Raw genomic sequence first — 19,115 nt, forward strand, 5'->3', positions numbered from 1 at the left:
TCAGCCATGGTTTGGGACGGCAAAACTATTCCCTGCCAACTTTTTACAAGATAGACCAAAGCAAGTATCCATGGAATGAATGAATTTCGGTTCGGTTTACAAAGACATGGGAGAGTACGAAAAACCAAAAGATTTTTATGAACGAGGGATAGAAATTAAAAATAAAGCATTTGGACCTGACCATGTTAATATTGCGACAACGTACAACAATCTGAGTTCAGTTTACTATAATGACAGAGTACGAAAAAGCAAAAGATTGTTTTAAGCAAGCGATGAAATTTTCAAGCAATGTAATTGGTGCTAATGAGGAAAGTAAGTGCAACATAAGTAAGACGAGTGATAATGATAAAATCTGATGATTTCGTGCTATTTTCCACTGAAATTTGAAAATATGATTTAATGATTTTTTAAAAAATGAAAACAAATGACTTTTTAAAAAATGAAAACGTGAAACTACAGTGAAACAAAGACGTAGCTGTTGTCGAAAACTTAAACATTGCGCGGAACAGCTTATTCGTCATGGTGTATTAGCTAAGTGTTTCTGAAGTTTTTGAAAACTGTTAAAACGGATGTTTTTGAAAATATGAAAAATATTAGCTTGAACCTCATAGTTTCTGCTATCAAAACACGTGATCAATTTTTTTTATAGTTAGCTACATTTTGCTGACAAATAAGCTCTTGTTGCATTTTTTGTATCAGTACAATCGAACTGTTTTGTTTCTTCACCAGTATAAAACAAATGCGGAGTTTTTTGATGCTTGCCTGTGATTTCTAATCATCAAATTATTTTAATATTTTCATTAATAAAAGCTCTTGGTATCAGGGGTAAAATGTTAAACTCTTTACGCCAAATCGGACGGGGGAAGTATTTGTATATTCAACTATTTTTTTCACTTAAGTGCGATTGCTCTTTCAATGAAGCCTGTCTATCATCATTTTTTATATAACAAAATGTCTGTACATCCCACTAAATCGAATCTTTTTTCCTGACTGTTTGACTGAAATCAAGCAGTAAAAGCGAATGCGGTTCGGATACTGAAAACTCTGATATAGCAAATGAAAATTTACTTTCGAACTCCGTCGTTGAGGATACAATAGTAGCTAAATCAATTGTTAATTTAGCCACTATCCAACTGTCGTTTGTCGTCTCGTACTTTTAATAATTTTGAATGCTGCGTTTGCGGTGAATGCAGAATCAGCGAAATGCATTGAACATAATACGGCTTGAGTACTGCTGAGAAACAATTTTAGTCGATGTCTCCTCACCACTTTTGTTCATATACTCAGCCTCTCCTTGTCTATCAGGGGAAAACGATGTACTGAGACACCTTCGCTGTGTTTACTGTTTGTACAACTTTTTCCCGTTTGGCCAACCAGCAACACAATATTGTCCTCATTGACGATTTTTTTGCCGAATTTTGCGTAATCGCCATATTTTTACTTCCAGTGTATCGTTACGTTACTAGCTTGGTAAAAAAATTCTCCTTATTTTATGTGCATTTTGATATTGCATGGGTTACAAAACCACAGACTACGTAAAGGAAGGCACCCATTTCTTCGAGAATTATGAGTCTTATTGAGAAGTTTATAAAACTATAGTAGACTGGAACTAAGCGAATTGCAGTTGGTTTCTGACAACATGCATTGCGCGTGTATTAAACTAAAGACTGTGCAAGGATGCGGCACCCAGTTCATCGAGAATTATAAGTTTATTTTAGAAGTTTATAAAATATAACGGCTTGTATATGTTGTTTATTTATTCTTATTACTCTTTTTCACCAACTATACTCGATTTTTGCAAAGAAAACTCATAAAAAAATGTAAAACTCATTTTGGAAATGTTCTGGTTCCTATATATTTTTATTAACTTAATAGCTTTAAAATTTTTCTTCCGTCCTTTAAATGAAGTCAGGGGCTGAAATTAAAGTTCGCATTAAAACAAGGAAATATGCCATATTCAAACGCAAATTTCAATGCTTTCCTGTCGACCAAATTCAGTGTGCGACAGCTCAAAATGATGAGTAAAATGCAGAGAAAACGTTAGTTTCAAGAAATGAAATAAGAAGATTTCACGTTTTAAAATTTTTTATGAACTTTTTGAGTATGCGTCAAAACATTCAGTGTTTAACGCAAACATCATCAATGTATCAAATTGTATTTTTCAAATTAACTTGAACCTTAATTCGTCAGCTTTAAATAAAATTGCTTTTGTGAAAAATCATGTATGCATGTTTGACATCGCTACTTTACTGATTAGGTAATCCTCGTAAATTGTTTACCAACTAATAATCATTACAATTGTTGTTATAGACATGGATTTTTCCATAAAAGCAACGAAAGATTTAGATCTCACAGTTGATACCGTGAAGAAGCATTATGTACCTCCCATTGACGATGTAAAGAACAATGATGATTTCTTTATCAAAAATTTTCTTAACGAACATAACGATATTCGAGATGAGATTCTTGACAAATTAAAGAGGTAAGTCTCGATAAATCGTTTCTACACTTCCTCTAAATTTAATATTTCGTTAAGATAAGTGCGCACACTAAGCAAAAATTTACGTTTTATTGTTGATGACATCATCGGTTTTTATTAAAAACAAAAAATTTGCAAACTCGAAAAATTTTCACTACCACTTGATAGACAAGTAGGTTTATTATGGTTTAATTTACGTTGCTCAAACTTCGGTTAGTGTTAAAACAAGGATTAAATTTAAACCTACTCGCTAGGTGCATTGAATTTCTTATACCCAGGTTAACATATTAATTTCGTAAACAATCAACTATTGACGGGTTTTGTTTTAGACTGAATAGTAACGGTTTTCATTAAACTCATATTGTAAAAGCTTGTATGGTCACGTGGATTTTGGATGATATTTGATATGATAATATATTACATCAAAAGCTGTCCCTGTGATAACAGAAGGTCTCGAGGCAACCATGTTATTAATAATATTACGTATTTTAACGAAAAATTAAGATTTCATTACTCTCTCCCCCTCCCCCCGCCGATATTCACTATTTACAATTCAATTACACATAAATGATTGCTAACCCCCACCCCACCCCTAACCCCCAGAAAATCTTCCCCTGTAAATATATTGAACTTTTTGTGGCTTTGAACTCATAGATATGAATGAAAAAAGGTTGAAAAACTGAAAAACAGTCAAGGAAAAGAGAAACAGACACTTTTGTGACAACATGACCGGGCTTGTCGTTAATTTTATTTTTTTTTTATCAATTTAATGAATTTAAAGGAAATTTGAGTAATTTTTGCAGTTTTTCGCTTTAAAATTTCTTCGCGTTTTCGCTTTTCACACTAGCTAAGTTTTATTATCTACAACATTCATACCAATGGTAACTGGCTTGCTAATTTCATATTGTACTTTATGACAAATTCCGAAATGCATATAATTAATTTGGGATGATGTGATTAAACTTTGTTTTAAAAGTCAAAAACGCAAAAAAAATCAAGTTTTAAAGAACTGGCAATGGCCAGCGCTTGCCCCAAATTGCTTAAAATTTTGATAGCTTGTGCAAAACAGTCCATATTTTTACTCAAAGTGAATGAATTGTTCTCCGATAAATTCTTCGTAGACAAAGCCTGTTTTGAAGGACTTTTAACAACGGTATTTTCACTGGTAAAACATTTTGCATTTTCAAAATTTCATTATTAGCTGTACAAAAGACGTACCAAACTAAACGGTAAAGATACTCTGTTTATTATACAGAGTCTACATAAGCGACTTGTTGAATTAAGTTTACTGCTATAATATCAGTACCAAAATTGTCCAATGCTATAGTAACCTCTGAACGACGCTACTTTGATTTATTGTATCATGAATATGAAATTAATATTCATTTAACATGGTAGACTATGTATTAAAATTAATTGTTTTCAATATTTGTTTGACTTTGAAAATAATATTTTATAGTTTTTCTTGGATTTGTGGTGGATATGGTGTACGGTGGAAACCTCGTCTTTCTTTGTTTGTGACTGTAGCAGCAGAAAGACAAAATGATGAAGATGCATTAAGAAAAGAAATTGATGAAACTTTTGGATGGAAAGCTTCTCATTACTTTGAATTTATACCGGAACCACAGGAGAAATCGCAATTTCGTTGGTCATCAGATATAAAAGTCATAAAAAGGGAGAAAGATCCAAATCCCACGAGAGGAAATATTGAAGATGAATGTGAAACAAAGGCAAAAGGTACTGTTGCAATGTTTTGTAACAAAGATAAGAAACAATACGCTTTGATATGTTAAAACGGTGACGATCTGGTACAAATTTTATATTTTTTGCAAGAACTCAAAGAGATAAAACAATAGATAAAAACAGAAGCTTGTTGCTTTTCACGCATTATACACATTAAAAAAATAAACATTTAACAAACCACTGACCTTATGAGATTGAAGTAGTTGATGATAAAAAGATTTTTTGCATTCTAAATGGCATCATAGAGCCCGACTGGAAACAAAATGGGAATTAATTGAAGATAAGCAAAGATTTGGAGAAGGAAGTATAGAAATATTTCGGACGTCAGCTTAGACACAGATGCTCTAAAGAACGTTGTCACCACTAAATGCGAGCATCCTTTTCTGAGTAAGGTAGATTCCGGAGTGTTAATGAAAAACAGCATAGAATAGCCCACAGGTGATACAGCTCTTGGGTACGATTTTTAGATAAGCAACAACTTATGTTGATGTTGTCATAGTATAAAGTTGATTTGATGTTTAATAAGTACGTTCTCTTGACGATGTCATGTTATGATTCGGAAGCAGGCTTGCCTTTTTGGCAGTCGTATATATGTACATTACTTCACTTGTTAGCTTATACATCAATATTCGTCAGCAAGTTTCCTCTGAGGTTTGCAAATTATATGCGTGTGCACTAAGCTCATAAAGACGGATAACAAAAGGTTTGTCCAAAAAGCAAGCAAAAGAAGCAGGGTGAAATGCCAGGCTCCCTTAAATAAAATAGCGATATGAAACCTAATGATATGCATGTGTTTTGAAAATAAAGCTTTAATCATAAATGTATATAAGACATTTTAAAGGTTGATTTAAATTGTAAGTCGTAAAGCGTCGTTGGGTCACAATGTACTTTGTGACTTGGTGGGCAGCACCATGCGACTCCATCTTTTGTTAAATTGTGTTGTACGTAAAGCATGTGTTGGTGTACGTTTGTTCAGATTGTCAATTGAACAATCCGTACCATGGTTCGCCAGAACTAACAAATATGTTTACAAATTCAGTAATTTAATTATTTTAAGTTATATGTTATGTTTTTTTCAGGTCTTCCTGATCACTATGCCAGTTTTAAAGACGATTCTAACGAAGAAAGTTCCATCGATGTTAACCCGGGTTATAGTACGTCAAAGAAGTACTCTCGTCATAAATCCAATGATGATCGTTTATTTGAAGAAATGTTTCTTGATAAAAGATTTGCCATTCGAAAAGATGTGCGTATGAAGCTCAAAAGGTGAACTTTTCTCTACAGTTATTTAGGTCTAAAAAGATGATACATAAGGATGAATTCAATCATAGCCTCAATCAACAACTTGAAACTAAATTTTGTATAGCAGTTTTTAATTTTTGTCCGGCAAAGTAGTTCATGGTTTATTACCGGTTTTCATAAGTAAGTGACAAGGAAGTTGCCAATGCAAAGAAAAGACAAGCATCTGTTACCACTCAACGACATAAATTGTGGAGCAGCATATATTCTACAGGCATTGAGATTAAAATGTGGAAACAAGGAGCACTGGTTTTAATATTGATGGGGCATATTTTGTCTAAACGTCCCTCATGGTATGTTTAAGGGGATAATACATCAGTAGCTGTCCCTGTGATAACAGAAGATCTCGACGCAGCCATGTTATTAATAATATTACGTATTTTACCGTAAAATTAAGCACAAGTACGATCAACAAGAATTGATGACGTTCTCCCCCTCCCCCAATGTTCACTATTACAATTCGATTACACATATATGATTGCTATTTTTTAAACATTTCACTTTTTTATTTTACAGTTTACCTTGGATGCGGGGAGAGTATGGAAAAGTCGGTCCAAACGAGAAGATACCATATTTACATTTGTTTATCACAGTTGATTATAAGAATGGAGGTTTTGATGAAGATGTATTGAAAAATGAAATAAATAAGAATTTTGAACCTTATGCTTTGAGGTATTTTGAATTTCGTCCGAAACCTTCCACGAGACCGAAGCTTCAACTGCTATCAAAGATTGAAGTAGGAAGTAACAATCAGACAGTTCCAAGTGGCACATTAACAATGTTCTGTTGTCACAACGGGAAACATTACGCGTTGACATGTTGCCATGTGTGTTACAACGGAGATGGTGTTGACACATTATATGAAATGCAAAATCACAACAGAAATGACCCAAATCAATTTGAATTACATTTAAATTCAAATCAATACAACTACACATCACCTCCAAGTCCATTAGGGCATTTCAACAGCTATAATTTAGAAAAGAATACGGACATTTTGTCAATAAAAGTCAATGAAAATGTTCTCGAAGCAATGGATTGTAGACGAAGAGGAATACAAAACCCAACTTGGAATGGTGTATGGGAGGAGCTGCACGAACGAGTTAACATAGCACGTGAGCTAGTTGAAGTGAAAAAATATGGCAATAGGCGTGTGAAAGGAGAAATTGTTGATGATTCTTATTCCTGTTATGATCCTGAAATCGGGATTGATATTGATGATGCTGTTTTGGTGCAGTGCGATGAAACTTTCCTAGAAAGGGGTGAGTCAGGTGTGCTGTTATATTTCCATGATGAAGATGGTAGAAGAATTCCTTTTTGTTATGGTGTTGGTGCGTATTTTTATGATGAGATATGCTACCCTGAGTATGAGTACTTCTTATGTTTCAAACTAGATACAGCTTTAGAAAAGTTATTTGGTGAAGAGAACTGTGGCTGTTTCCATGAATGTGCGAATGATGTTTGATTGTAGCTAAAAAATCTTCTTATTTTTAATTATATTTCATTCAATTATAAAGCTATCTATAGCATGTTGCATGGTAGACTGCACTTCATATTAAAAGCAGTAATAGATATCTCCTGAGTGATTGAAATCTAAAGCAAATCATTGAGTACTGGTTCATACTGGTAAAGAATAAAAACAAAAAAGCAAATACTGTTTTTTGGATGAATTTGGGCGCATTACGAGGCTATGTTGAAGCGATAGAGAGTAACAAAACGATACAGAGTAACAGAGTTCGACTTTCGAATTTTTACTAGAAACTACACAATGCAAGTTTTTTAAAAAGCTATATAAATATTTTAATTGCATGAATAAAAACGGGCTTGCTTCATTTTAGTTTCTTGTAACGTTTGTAATATTTTGAAAACAAACATAAAATGCTGTTATATAGTAGTAAAGTAAGACACATTTCGTGAGCTTTCTTTTCCTATGCAACACTGGCAAAAAAAAACTTCAATTTTGCAAAAAAATAGGAAGAATTCCTTCCCTGTTTTTTATTAAACCGCAAACGTATATATTTCATTAAAATTTCTAATTTATGTGTCAGTAAAAAGCGTAGAATGCTATTAATGATTAATAATTACTGTATCTAGTACGATGTTTATCTTGCTATCACAACAGCGTCACATTAACAGAGCACATTTTGTGTTGATGTTTCTTTTGTCTCAGTTATAGTATTGCGTGCAAAATTTTAACAAGACACACTTGTGTCAAAAGGACTTTGCTACCTATGCCCTCTTCCTGTTATTTTACGTTTATTTGAAACAATGTACAAATACTTGGATCGGGGTTTTTTGATGGAAACAATTGTTTGATGCCCTTACAGAAATTCTCTTGAGATGACGCATTCTCATCAAGTAGGTTTTTAAAGTAGGTGTTTTCAGCAGATTTCAGTTGATGGTTGAAAGGAAAAGAAGTGCGGTCAAAGAACCCCTATACAAGTACCTGTACATCATTTCAAATAAAGGAAAAACGACAAGCCATAAACACCTGATTGTTAGTGATTTTGCTGATATTTTTCAACAATTGCAAGTTTTTCAAAATTAAAATACTTTAAGATAAAAGATTGCACCTGGAGTCAACCTATTCCAGATAAATTTGATTTTGGTTGTGAATTTACTTTTCATCACGTCTCAGTCCCCACAGTTTTTAAACACTTAATAAAAATTTGAAGTTCAACAAAAGGTACAGGTCTCGATGGAATACCCTCACGATTACTTAAGGATGGCTCGATGTTTATTTCTAAGCCTCTGATTCATATTATAAACCTATCATTAGTAAAACAGAGCCTTTATCTTGGTGACAAATGTAAAATATTTTTTGAGAACAGCAAATACCATGGCGAATGTTTAAAATAATAACGCAAAAGCTCTTAAAAGAACTGTTTAAAACCACAGCACTAACCCAACAATTCTAAAAGAACTGTTTTTAAAGCTAATAGACACAATACTGTCTTTGATAGATAATGTGATGTCTGATAAATAACCTTTGCCGATGACTGAATATTTTTTGAAAGGCTTACAGAACGTCAAAATTTATAGTTCATTGAAACACCAACATGTCAGATAAAAAAATGATTGGTTCAGGTTTTACAAAATACAAATGTTACAATAAGTGAGAAACTATCAGTTACAATTTACAATATAAAACATACAATGGATAACATACTCTACAACACTGGGAAGATTGAAGATTTTTTGTGATAAATTTCACCCATAAAATACAATTTTACGATTAGCTTTGGTACATGATTATTTAAATAAAATTCAATTTTTTTAAATATGCAGTGTAAACACAATTCTATCTGTAAAATATGACAAAATGTTAACAACTATAGATTGGTTTTTGTGAAAAACAAGCGTTTCTCAACCCAAAGGAGGTTTGATGAAAGCAACTAAAAGAGACGATGTGATTCCAAAGGCTATATTCATATATACAGAAACTTTACTTTACTATTATGTTGCTTGTATCTATGAGCTCCAAAATGATTTTAAAATTTAAATTGCTGACACACTGTTCCACGAATTCTTACGCAACCGAGGTATGATTCTTACAAAAAATGAGGTATTAGTTAAATTACATAAAAATTTGGAATCGAAATATATGTTATGGATAAATAACAAATTTGACATTTACTCACAAATAGTGAAGTGTTTGTAAACCCACAATGAACCAACTTAATACTGTTGCTGTGAACACAAATCAAGACCCGTGAACTCATTAACCATAAATCGTAAATGTTTTACTTCCTTACTCCTCGCATGTCGTCTGACAAACCCATTGGTCCTACAGTTATGTGGTTGTTAACTCGAAAGATAAATGAACAAAATGAAATAAGACTACAGCATTCATAAATTATATGTTTTAAGTGATTCACTATTTATATAGTGTAAATACTGTTTTTTGTGTGTGTCTCTAACCCAATGTCAAAACACTTTTTTCCCTTTTGGCAGTTTCTGTACGATATATTTTACACGTTCTAATAAAACTAGAAAATACAATTTATAATTTTAATCTACTGTCTGTTTTCTGAGCTAATAATAGACATGAAATAATTTCTCAATTCTAAAATAATTTCTGAACAAAATGTCTCAAATTTATTGAAAAACATGCTTGTCCATAATTTTCCCAAAAAGCTATCATTCGTAATCATGCTAATTAAATTCTCTGGCAACTTTTATCGCGTCTATGAATGCCAAGCATTAAGAGATTATATTATATCTTTTCTCGTTCATTGTATACAGTGGCAGAAATCATGGTTAACTGGCGTGAGGCAGCTACCCTCCCCTTTTGTAAAATCGGTGATTTGTGGGAAGTTTTAAGTTATGTAGGAAACATGAAAAGAACTGAAAGTTCTTGAATTCAGAAAAACATTTATGGAGCTTGAGAAATCCCACTGGGCAATTCATGCAAAAACTTGAGTAGCTTTTATTTACTTTCTTTTTATGTTTTCACTGTTTTCATAGATACCTTAGAACATCCTTTATGGAATATGAGCACACTATTGGTTGAGAAATTTCAATTGCTCCATAAAACTGATTATCTTTGATGTATTAGAACACTAAAATATTTATGCTTCCATCGATCTTAATTTTCATCTGAACTTTATATATAATGAAAAGGAATAGTAAGCGCGGGGTCACAGTAATGGCGGCCAGAAAAGACCATCGAAAAGACTATAAACTTGATTTTTGTTTAAATAATCACACGCTTGTTGATGAAAACTCTGATTTGGAGACTTGCATATTACATAGTTTGAAGCTCTCAAATTTATTCTGACTACGTTAGACAGCTAATAACAATTTGATAGAGAACAGCATCCCAGTACAATAATCCGGGTTCAGTTTACAAAAATATGAGAGAGTACGAAAAAGCAAAAGATTTTTACGAACGAGCGATAGACATTGAAACGAAAGCATTTGGACCTGACGATGTTAATATTGCGACAGCGTACAACAATCTGGGTTCGGTTTACAGAGATATGGGAGAGTACGAAAAAGCAAAAGATTTTTATGAGTGGCGATGGAAATTGGAACAAAAGCATTTGGACCTGACCATGTTAATATTGCAATTACTAAAAAAAATCTGCAATCAGTTGACAGTAAAATGGGAAATTACAAAAAAAAAGGAAAAGATTTTAACGGACAATCGATAAAATTGAAACGAAATTATTTGAAAATAACAATGTTCAAGTTCCGTAGTTTAATAAGGTATGGAAAATCCATAGGCTGTCCATCCACTATTACAGATTTTTTCATCAATTAAATACACTTTGCGCGACGTTCTTGCGGTCCTATTTGTTCAGTACATACATTAACAAGGTAAGCAACTAAGGCAAGGTTGCAGCGGGCTAGTAACTGCCCCCCTCTCTCACACACAAAGTTAAATTTACGGTTTCTAAATGTTTATACTGAAGAAATACATTGGAATATTTTAAACAAGAAAAAGCTAAATTAGGAGTCTTATTATTGGTTCATTTTGAAACTAGCTCAATTTATTAACGTCTAATTCATGAAGATATTAGAAAACTGTACAACATCAAGAGAATTTAAGAAATAACTTTGCGAAATAATTTTGATGAGTTATTTCTAGACAATAGAGCTATGTTACAGTCGTGGGTGGATGAAGTGTTTGATAAATTAATTAAACGTACAGCGCATTCAGTGGTGAGATCTTATTCTTTGGAATGTGATAACAATGCCCATGTTTAAATTTAAAATTAGAAATGAAAAATTAACTACAGCATTATTTTATAATTATTCAATTTTCTCACGTCTATCATCATCCTGTTTTAAATTCAACATAATTACAACACCAATGAAGCCACAAAGTGTAGCAATCCAACATGGTCCAATAGCACTAACTTCTTCAGCAAAACCTGCAATAGCTGGTGATAACATTCTTGCAATGGATGTCAGTGAGTCCGCGATACCCATGACGGCACCTTTTTCCTTTGGTTTGACACGCTTTAACATTAGATTGTACGAATTAACTCTCATTATGGCACTGGAGAGAGCCAATGGTATCATACATATGAGTACTGTATAAATACTTGGTGACATCGCTATCCCAAATAAAGATGACATCATTAAAATACCACCAATTGACATCATCTTTACATCACTTTGTATGTAACTATATATAGAGCCCACTGACATACCAGATATTGCTCCAGCAATACTACCATAGGATATAATGTAGCCTGTTGTTTTAGCATTTACACCATAACGATAATCCAACATAGCAGTAAAATTACTACGATATATTAACATACCTAGAGCCATAATGATGCGTATCAGCAACAAGTCAAAAACGCTCACAATTGATGAAACAGCAACAACATTGACAATTCTGGAGAAAAATGATTTCTCTTTGTCATTCTGTTTGTCATTAACCAAGTCACTTTCCATTTCAAACTTTTTACGTCTGTTATGATTCATATTAACCTTCTCATCACCCTCCAACACTTCCACAACTTTTTTATCCATGTAGGAGTTTTCCAGCTTTATTTTATTTTCATCAAAGACAAACCATACAAATATTATAGCAAACAAATACACGCTACAGCTCAAAAGTGATACCTTGAAGTATCCATTGTCGTGCATAGCAACAGTACCACCAATTATGGGTGAGATTATGAAACCAAAACTTCCAAATGCATTGAACCAACCAAATACACCTGATCTTTCTTCAGGTAATGTGATGTCTGATAAATAAGCTTTTGCTGATGACTGACTGTGTTTCAAAAGGCCTATAAGATGTTAAAAATTGGTAGATAAGATGCTTTATAACAGAGCTACATAACAGCCAAATAGCATACATCTAAAATAAGACTTTACCATGTTATAAGTTAAAAACTATATACACTATGAACATACATGAGACAACATGCCTTAGAAATAGGATCTGTTATGCATTATTGAATGACATAAAAAAAACAATTTTTGAGAATTGTTGGGTGATTTTAAGCTTATTTTCATAAAGCAAAGTGACCATTTAGTATATGCTTTTTGCCTGGAGTAATCAAGCTTTATTGCAGAAATTCTTTGCTAAATTAGAGAGCGAGGGAACTCTCTAAGTTAGTAGGAATGTTTGAAATACTTTGTGTGCGTGAGTTTACATGCAATTTTGCTTATGATATTCACACTTTTCATACTGAGCAAAATCTTTTATTGATCATCTGCAAACACCGGAGAAATGAAGTCACACTTCTTTAGATGTCAATATTTATTCCGAAAATAATTTAATGAATGATAGAAAGAAACAAACTTACAGCCATAGCTTCTTCTACTACGGCAATAATTTAATGAATGATAGAAAGAAACAAACTTACAGCCATAGCTTCTTCTACCACGGCAATCTTTTGATTCTCCGCACCTGAGAAAAGCCTAAAAATCAAGTTAGAACAGGAAAAAAGACAAAGGAACATATACCTATGTCTTTTTCTTCATCTTGTCGCTCACTGCACCTGCAAAATACTGAAATTTAATGAATGAAAATCTTATTGTGCTGTTAACCTACATTTGTAAAGAAACATTAGTATAAAACATAGTTATTTCGTTCAGTGCCAGTTCTGCTTAAATTCCTGGTAAGCAACATGCATCTCGTGCGAGACGTAAGGAAACTTAGGTAGAAACATGATTGTCATGATTTTTTTTCGTTTACCTCAAAAGCATTGTTAATCTTCTGCTGTAAAGATCTTATGGAAAAGTTTCACTCGTTACTGTGGGTGCAAAGTTTTTCCTCGAATGTGTAATAGGATTTTACTACTTTCAGGCACTTGTGTCAATTAGCATGAGCCAGTTCTTGAATGATGTTACAATGTACCTTTTATTTTTTTGTCAAAAACAGGGTATATATAAAGACGAATAATTTTACTGATGGTAAATCATACAGTTAATGAAAATGCGCATTTGAAATATAGAATGTCTATAAATAAACATTGAAATTAGGGAGCAACATTTTTTTGTCAACGAATTTCCTAGCTACTTTAGATGCAATATTGTTATATTGAAATTATAGTTGAAAGGTTACTCAAATTCGCGACATCTTACGTCATATGTACGGAGATAAATTTTTCAAATATCGACAACGTCACCCTTTTAATATTATTACGGCAACCAAATCAAAGAATCACAATTCTCTGACACGCACACAAAGGACATGCAATATTGTTGCAGGATATGGCAATGTTTTTTGATGCACTTATACAGCGGAAATGTTCACACGAACAACAAAATCTGTGAAATTTACTCATAACTGGCTCAAAAAGCATGCATGAGTGTCTTTAATATTCCGAAACACCCTCGCACGCTTGAAGAAAAAGCTTGTGGGTCAACAGTTAAGAGTACAGCTTCACAAAGACGAAATCTGTGCACCAGACTTAAGATATACACCTATATTATTTTACAGCATGTGTTTGTAGTTGCATTATAATAAAGAACTGCAAACAATAATAGAACAACTGGAATACCTAGGTCAACACAAATTAGTGTACTCGGAATTTGTTAATTTTTCAATCCAACAATATACATAAGAAAGCGGACAAAAGAGAGACTTGCTCCTCACACTAAGTTATAAGAGCCAGATGTTGATTTCATATACGGCTTAATGCTTTACATCATAGAGAAACTCTTTAAATATCTATCATACTTTCAATAAATCACTCCTTAAATTCCATTATTTGATCACACTTTGTGATCCGAAAATTTATATCGGTAATTTATCTTGAAACTTTTGCTATTCGTTCAACTTCTCAAACGACACAGGTTTGAAAAACATTTTTATGTAATCATAAAGATTAGGGATCATTTTTTACATAAAAAAATATTACATAATTTAGTCTTCAGTAAATGAGTTCCTTTGCATCATGTGATAAACACGTGATCATTGGAATGTAGTAATTAAAACTATAAGTAATTGAGAAATTACGTGCACTTATGAAAAGTATATCCGTCGTACGTGCAGTTTCCTTTGTAAAGATTAAGACGATTGAGGATGGGCGTTCAAGGGAAACTTTTGTGACGTATGAGGTGTGCGTTGCAAAGTGACGTTTCCATGCGCAAAAATAATCTGTAGCTAAAAACGTACATTGTGAAGTTAAAGCGCGCCAAATTTCACGTTGCAATAAATAAAACAATCTAACGAAGAACTAATAAGCGTTAGTTCTTCGTTAGATTGTTTTATTTATTGCTGAGAAGAATAGTTTTACTGTACATGCTTTCTACATTTACGAATCAACAGGAACTAATTACCCCCCTCTTAGACTCAGCTTGTTCATGATGAATCTGAAATGCCAAGTCTTCAAAAGGGGTTGCTCGATGTTTTTGTAACTTTAACTGGAAAGTAAGTTGTTTATTATGCTCTTTGTCTTTAGTGATAGTTATGTTCTTTGTGGTATTGTTTATGGTGTGTAAGATTTGAGCAAAGATGTCGTCGACATATCTTCTCCATAGTTTGATGTCTGTGTTTTTTGTGACTGATTGTGTTTCGAGGTGTTGCATGATGGCTTCTGCAAGGAAGGTGGATAGTGGTGACCCCATTGGTGTTCCTGAAATTTGTCTGTAGTATGTGTTTTGGAAGGAGAATTCAGTGGAGAGGCAAAGGTTGAGTAAGTCTAGAATGTCATTTTTGTCTAGTTGTGTTGTAGCTTGCCAAGTTTTGTCGTTTGTGAGTAGTTCCTTTATAATTTGTTTGGCTATTTGTAGTGGTATGGATGTGAAGAGTGATGTCACGTCGTTGAATATCATGATTTCGTCTGGTCGTAGTTTAATGTTTTCAATACTGGCGAGGAAAGTGGTGGCATTTCTGATGGTGTGAGGTTTACAAAGGACAAACATCAAAGAAAATCGAAACAAGACTCACATAACAGAAAAACGCCATAAAACGACAAGATCCGAACTCACTACCGGCAGAACATACCTACGGAAACAACCACACATTCGAATGGACAGAAACTAAAGTACTCGGACGCACAGACTAAACACGCACGCGAATTTAAAGAAGCTTGGTACAGTAAAGACAACGACACAATAAACAGACATATCGACATACCCATCATATACTCACAACTAAAGAAAAAGGACAAAAAACTACAAACAACACCAAAACTACAACATTACACTAAAAACTACAACATTACACTAAAAACTACAACATTACACTAAAAACTACAACATTACATAATATTAACACCGATCATATTCACAATACACCAAAACCCATGGCAACGCATTTCACCCCATCCAAACACATTAATCCACCTGCTAATCCAATTAGACGCTCTAAATGTCTACAAGCTGAGAGCAACTGTAAATAGTTAATTTCCTCATTCTGATGAAGGCCCAGTATGCCTTCTTATCAGTCACAGTTAGAAAATCTCGTTTTCGTGCACCAGCTTCAACAGCCCACAGAATTGAAGCGACCTGAGAGCAGCTTTCACCTGTTCCTGCAATACAATCGCAGTGCGCTGCTAATACTTTGCTGTTCTTTTCGCAAACAACCCAAGGAGTAAGTGGCTTCTCCGACATTCTTTGAGAGTGATTAACCTGGTGTAGTGAAAAAAGAAACAAGGCGTTCAGTATCATTAGAGCGCGAGTGCAGCCAATGTGCAATGTTTTTAGTGACAACTGCGAAGCATTTACCTTAGCAATAAGCTAGCAATGATCGTCATATTTTTTCACCAACACTTCACGCACCCATCCATTCACAAAATTTTGATAACTATTAAGACACTGATAGTTTTTTAAATGCTCTTTCGTGTACGGACTAACCGAAAATAATAAATACATGCCAACATGAATGTAGCTTACAGCAGGCCACAGATCGATATCGTCAAGCCATTAATTTGTTGGTATTTCGTACGGATCATCTCAATTGCAATGTCCTAATTTCATTTTGTAACGCGCTTTAGTATCCTTACACTGAATATTTTCTACATATCGAGGCAAAAAAAGTTTTTTCGACCTAGAAAGCGCTGACTTTATGTTACTAGCCATATTAACATATAAAGCGTGCACATGTGCTTGTCCTCCAGGTGCTCCCCCAGCAACAGTTGCTAAAGCGTGCGTGACGTCACTGCAAAGGGTCAAAAGTGATATTTCTGAGAATTCTCAATTTAAAGCACCTTATAATGGCTATTCCATTATAATGACTATTCGTTCTAATGGGTATTCGTTACCAGTTGGGAGAAAAGAAGTAAAAGTATGTGGAGACGGCAATTGCTTATATCGAGCAGTTGCGTTGGCTATAAACAGTTAAAGCGACGAAAACTTTGCTCACATTCGAGAAATGTGTAACGATATTTTGATACAAAATCCGGCTACTTTTCGACCGTATTTATTTCGATACGAATCGATGGAAAAGCATCTGAAGCGAAATATTATGTCCGGTACGTGGAGAGAAACAGTGGATATGTACGCTTGTGCCACCGCCTTGCAGCATGAAATTTGTGTTTATGCTATGCTTGAGCAGAAATGGTTTTATTTCACTCCTCGCCTGGTTTTATGTCCATTGTTAAAATATGATCGAATCTGTGATTGTCCAATCACTTTGGTCTTGCGTAACTTTCACAGAGCTGCTTGCCATTTCAATCTTTCGCAACCTATCAATAGTTGTTGTCTAGCCCCAATACCTGCCAATGAATACCAACCACCTGTGTTGGTTGATCTTGAACTTAAGGAAGAACCATCTCTTTCTAATGACCAATCATCTCCACTCAAAACTAGAACTGTACCTTGTCCATCAAAACCTAAAACAATATCCCGCAAATCCAAACCCAAAAACACATCTTGTCTATCTAAAAAAAACACAATATTTTGTAAAACCAAACAAGAAAAGCTTGAAAATGAAAACATTGCGAAGAATGCTGACACTAGTACAGTTGTCAGGGATGAGCAATTTCACCAGAGAAATAATTTCAAAGACTGGAAAGTTAAAGATTTGAAAAAGTATATCAGTGACCGTGGTGTACCAACTACAAACTATTTAAAATCCGATCTCACAAAGTTAGCAGAAGCCACTGAGGAGGCAAAACTAGTAATTGATTGTGATTTTTCAAAGGTTTCCTTGGAGCATTATCTTCAATAACAAATGACACTTCCTGCTGTAAAGCGCATAGAAGATCCACTTAAAGGGACCCATACATCAAATGACATGTCAGCTTTACCAACATTTGGACTGTTGGATATTTTCAATCATTTAATAGTTAGTAAAGCAGAATATGACAAAGAAATGTTGGTATCCTGGAGAACACTTGATGATTATAAATGGTCATGTAATGAATTTATGTGGAACTATTGTCTATGACAATGATGATAGCAAGTTTCACATTGTCATTGGCAGTGTTTTACCCTCACAAAGGGACAAAACACCAGAAGGCATGAAAGATTACAGATCCTGGTTCATACTTTCACCAAACGGCTCTGTGATTTTTGCATTTTGTGAATGTAAAGGTGGTTCAGATCAGGGATACAAGCACTTGGGTACTTGTATGTTTGAACTTGAAGAGTTTTTGTCAGGTGAAATAATTTCAATGACTTTACTTCCAACATACTGTCCACCAAAGCCAACAGCAAGAAATAAGCCCTTACCATTGCTGGAAATGAAAATTTGTCACTCGGTGAAACCCAAACGGAAAAGGAAACATGTGTCTCTCAACGACTCTTATGTTGACTCATTTGACCCAATGCTAAATCGTATGAGAACCACAATAAGTGAAGTAGACAAAGTATAATTTGCCAGGAAGTTGAGAGACATTGATGAAAATTCTGGTACTTTGGATTTTCTTCCAGAATGCCCACATTCAGACAAAGTAAAAAAAAAATGAAAACTGTTTTTAAACTTAATAGTCTTAACATAGAAACATAGAAAGCTAAAATATTTGCAAAGGAAAATCAACATTTGATTAAAAAGAGTGAAAAAAGCCTGTGATACCTTCATTAGCGCATTAAAATGCACTGAAGAAGAACAATTGTTCATTTCAGCTGCAACAAAAGGACAATCCAAAAATGAAGAATGGCATAAAATGAGACATGCTATGGTAACAGGCAAAAAAATCAAAGCTATTTACACTAGACAAAAAACTCACCCCTTCAGCTGATTTAACAAAAACTGTTGGTAATTTTTTGGAAGACAAGAACAATTTGATAAACTCAAATGCTATGCAATATGGACTAGACAAAGAAAAAGAACTCTGTATCTTTACAAGAGACTGCGCACAAAGAAGCATGAAAAAGTTAAAATAGAAGAACCAGAGTTGCTTGTTGACCCCAAAAATTTATGGATGGGAGTGAGTTTGGATGGAATATGCCAATGTGAATGCTGTGGCTCAAGGACACTTGAAATTAAGTGCCCTCTAACATCCAAGAATATGCATCCCAAATCTGCATTTTTCTCAACAGCTATTTGTGGGAAAACTAATGATAGTGGAAAGAAAGTGTTGAACAGGAACCATTTATAATACTTTCAAGTCCAAATGGGTATGGCTATAAGCCAAATCGACAAATGTGATTTTATTGTATTTACAGAAAAAGGAATTGATATAGTACAATTACCATTTGATGCTGACTTCTGGAGTGATGTATTTAAAACTGT

At 33.8% G+C, this 19,115-nt stretch overlaps 2 protein-coding genes across 2 annotated transcripts; one reads left to right on the forward strand and one right to left on the reverse strand.

Moving 5' to 3' along the window:
• Nucleotides 1–235: 235 nt before the first annotated feature.
• On the forward strand, nt 236–7,358 carry LOC124441251. The gene is made up of 5 exons (XM_046991703.1): nt 236–312; nt 2,311–2,482; nt 3,939–4,216; nt 5,302–5,488; nt 6,038–7,358. Exons 1-5 carry the CDS (start codon nt 273–275, stop codon nt 6,984–6,986), a joined length of 1,626 nt encoding a protein of 541 aa, XP_046847659.1. The 5' UTR covers nt 236–272; the 3' UTR covers nt 6,987–7,358.
• A 3,920-nt stretch (nt 7,359–11,278) lies between these two features.
• LOC124441522 (major facilitator superfamily domain-containing protein 9-like) lies at nt 11,279–13,198 on the reverse strand. The gene is made up of 3 exons (XM_046992002.1): nt 13,188–13,198; nt 12,852–12,910; nt 11,279–12,273 (listed from the first exon to the last, which is right to left on the reverse strand). Exons 1-3 carry the CDS (start codon nt 13,196–13,198, stop codon nt 11,279–11,281), a joined length of 1,065 nt encoding a protein of 354 aa, XP_046847958.1.
• Between the last annotated feature and the right edge of the window lie 5,917 nt (nt 13,199–19,115).

The sequence above is a fragment of the Xenia sp. Carnegie-2017 genome, unplaced genomic scaffold (assembly GCF_021976095.1).
Source record: "Xenia sp. Carnegie-2017 unplaced genomic scaffold, XeniaSp_v1 HiC_scaffold_20, whole genome shotgun sequence".
NCBI classification, from domain to species: Eukaryota; Metazoa; Cnidaria; class Anthozoa; order Malacalcyonacea; family Xeniidae; genus Xenia; species Xenia sp. Carnegie-2017.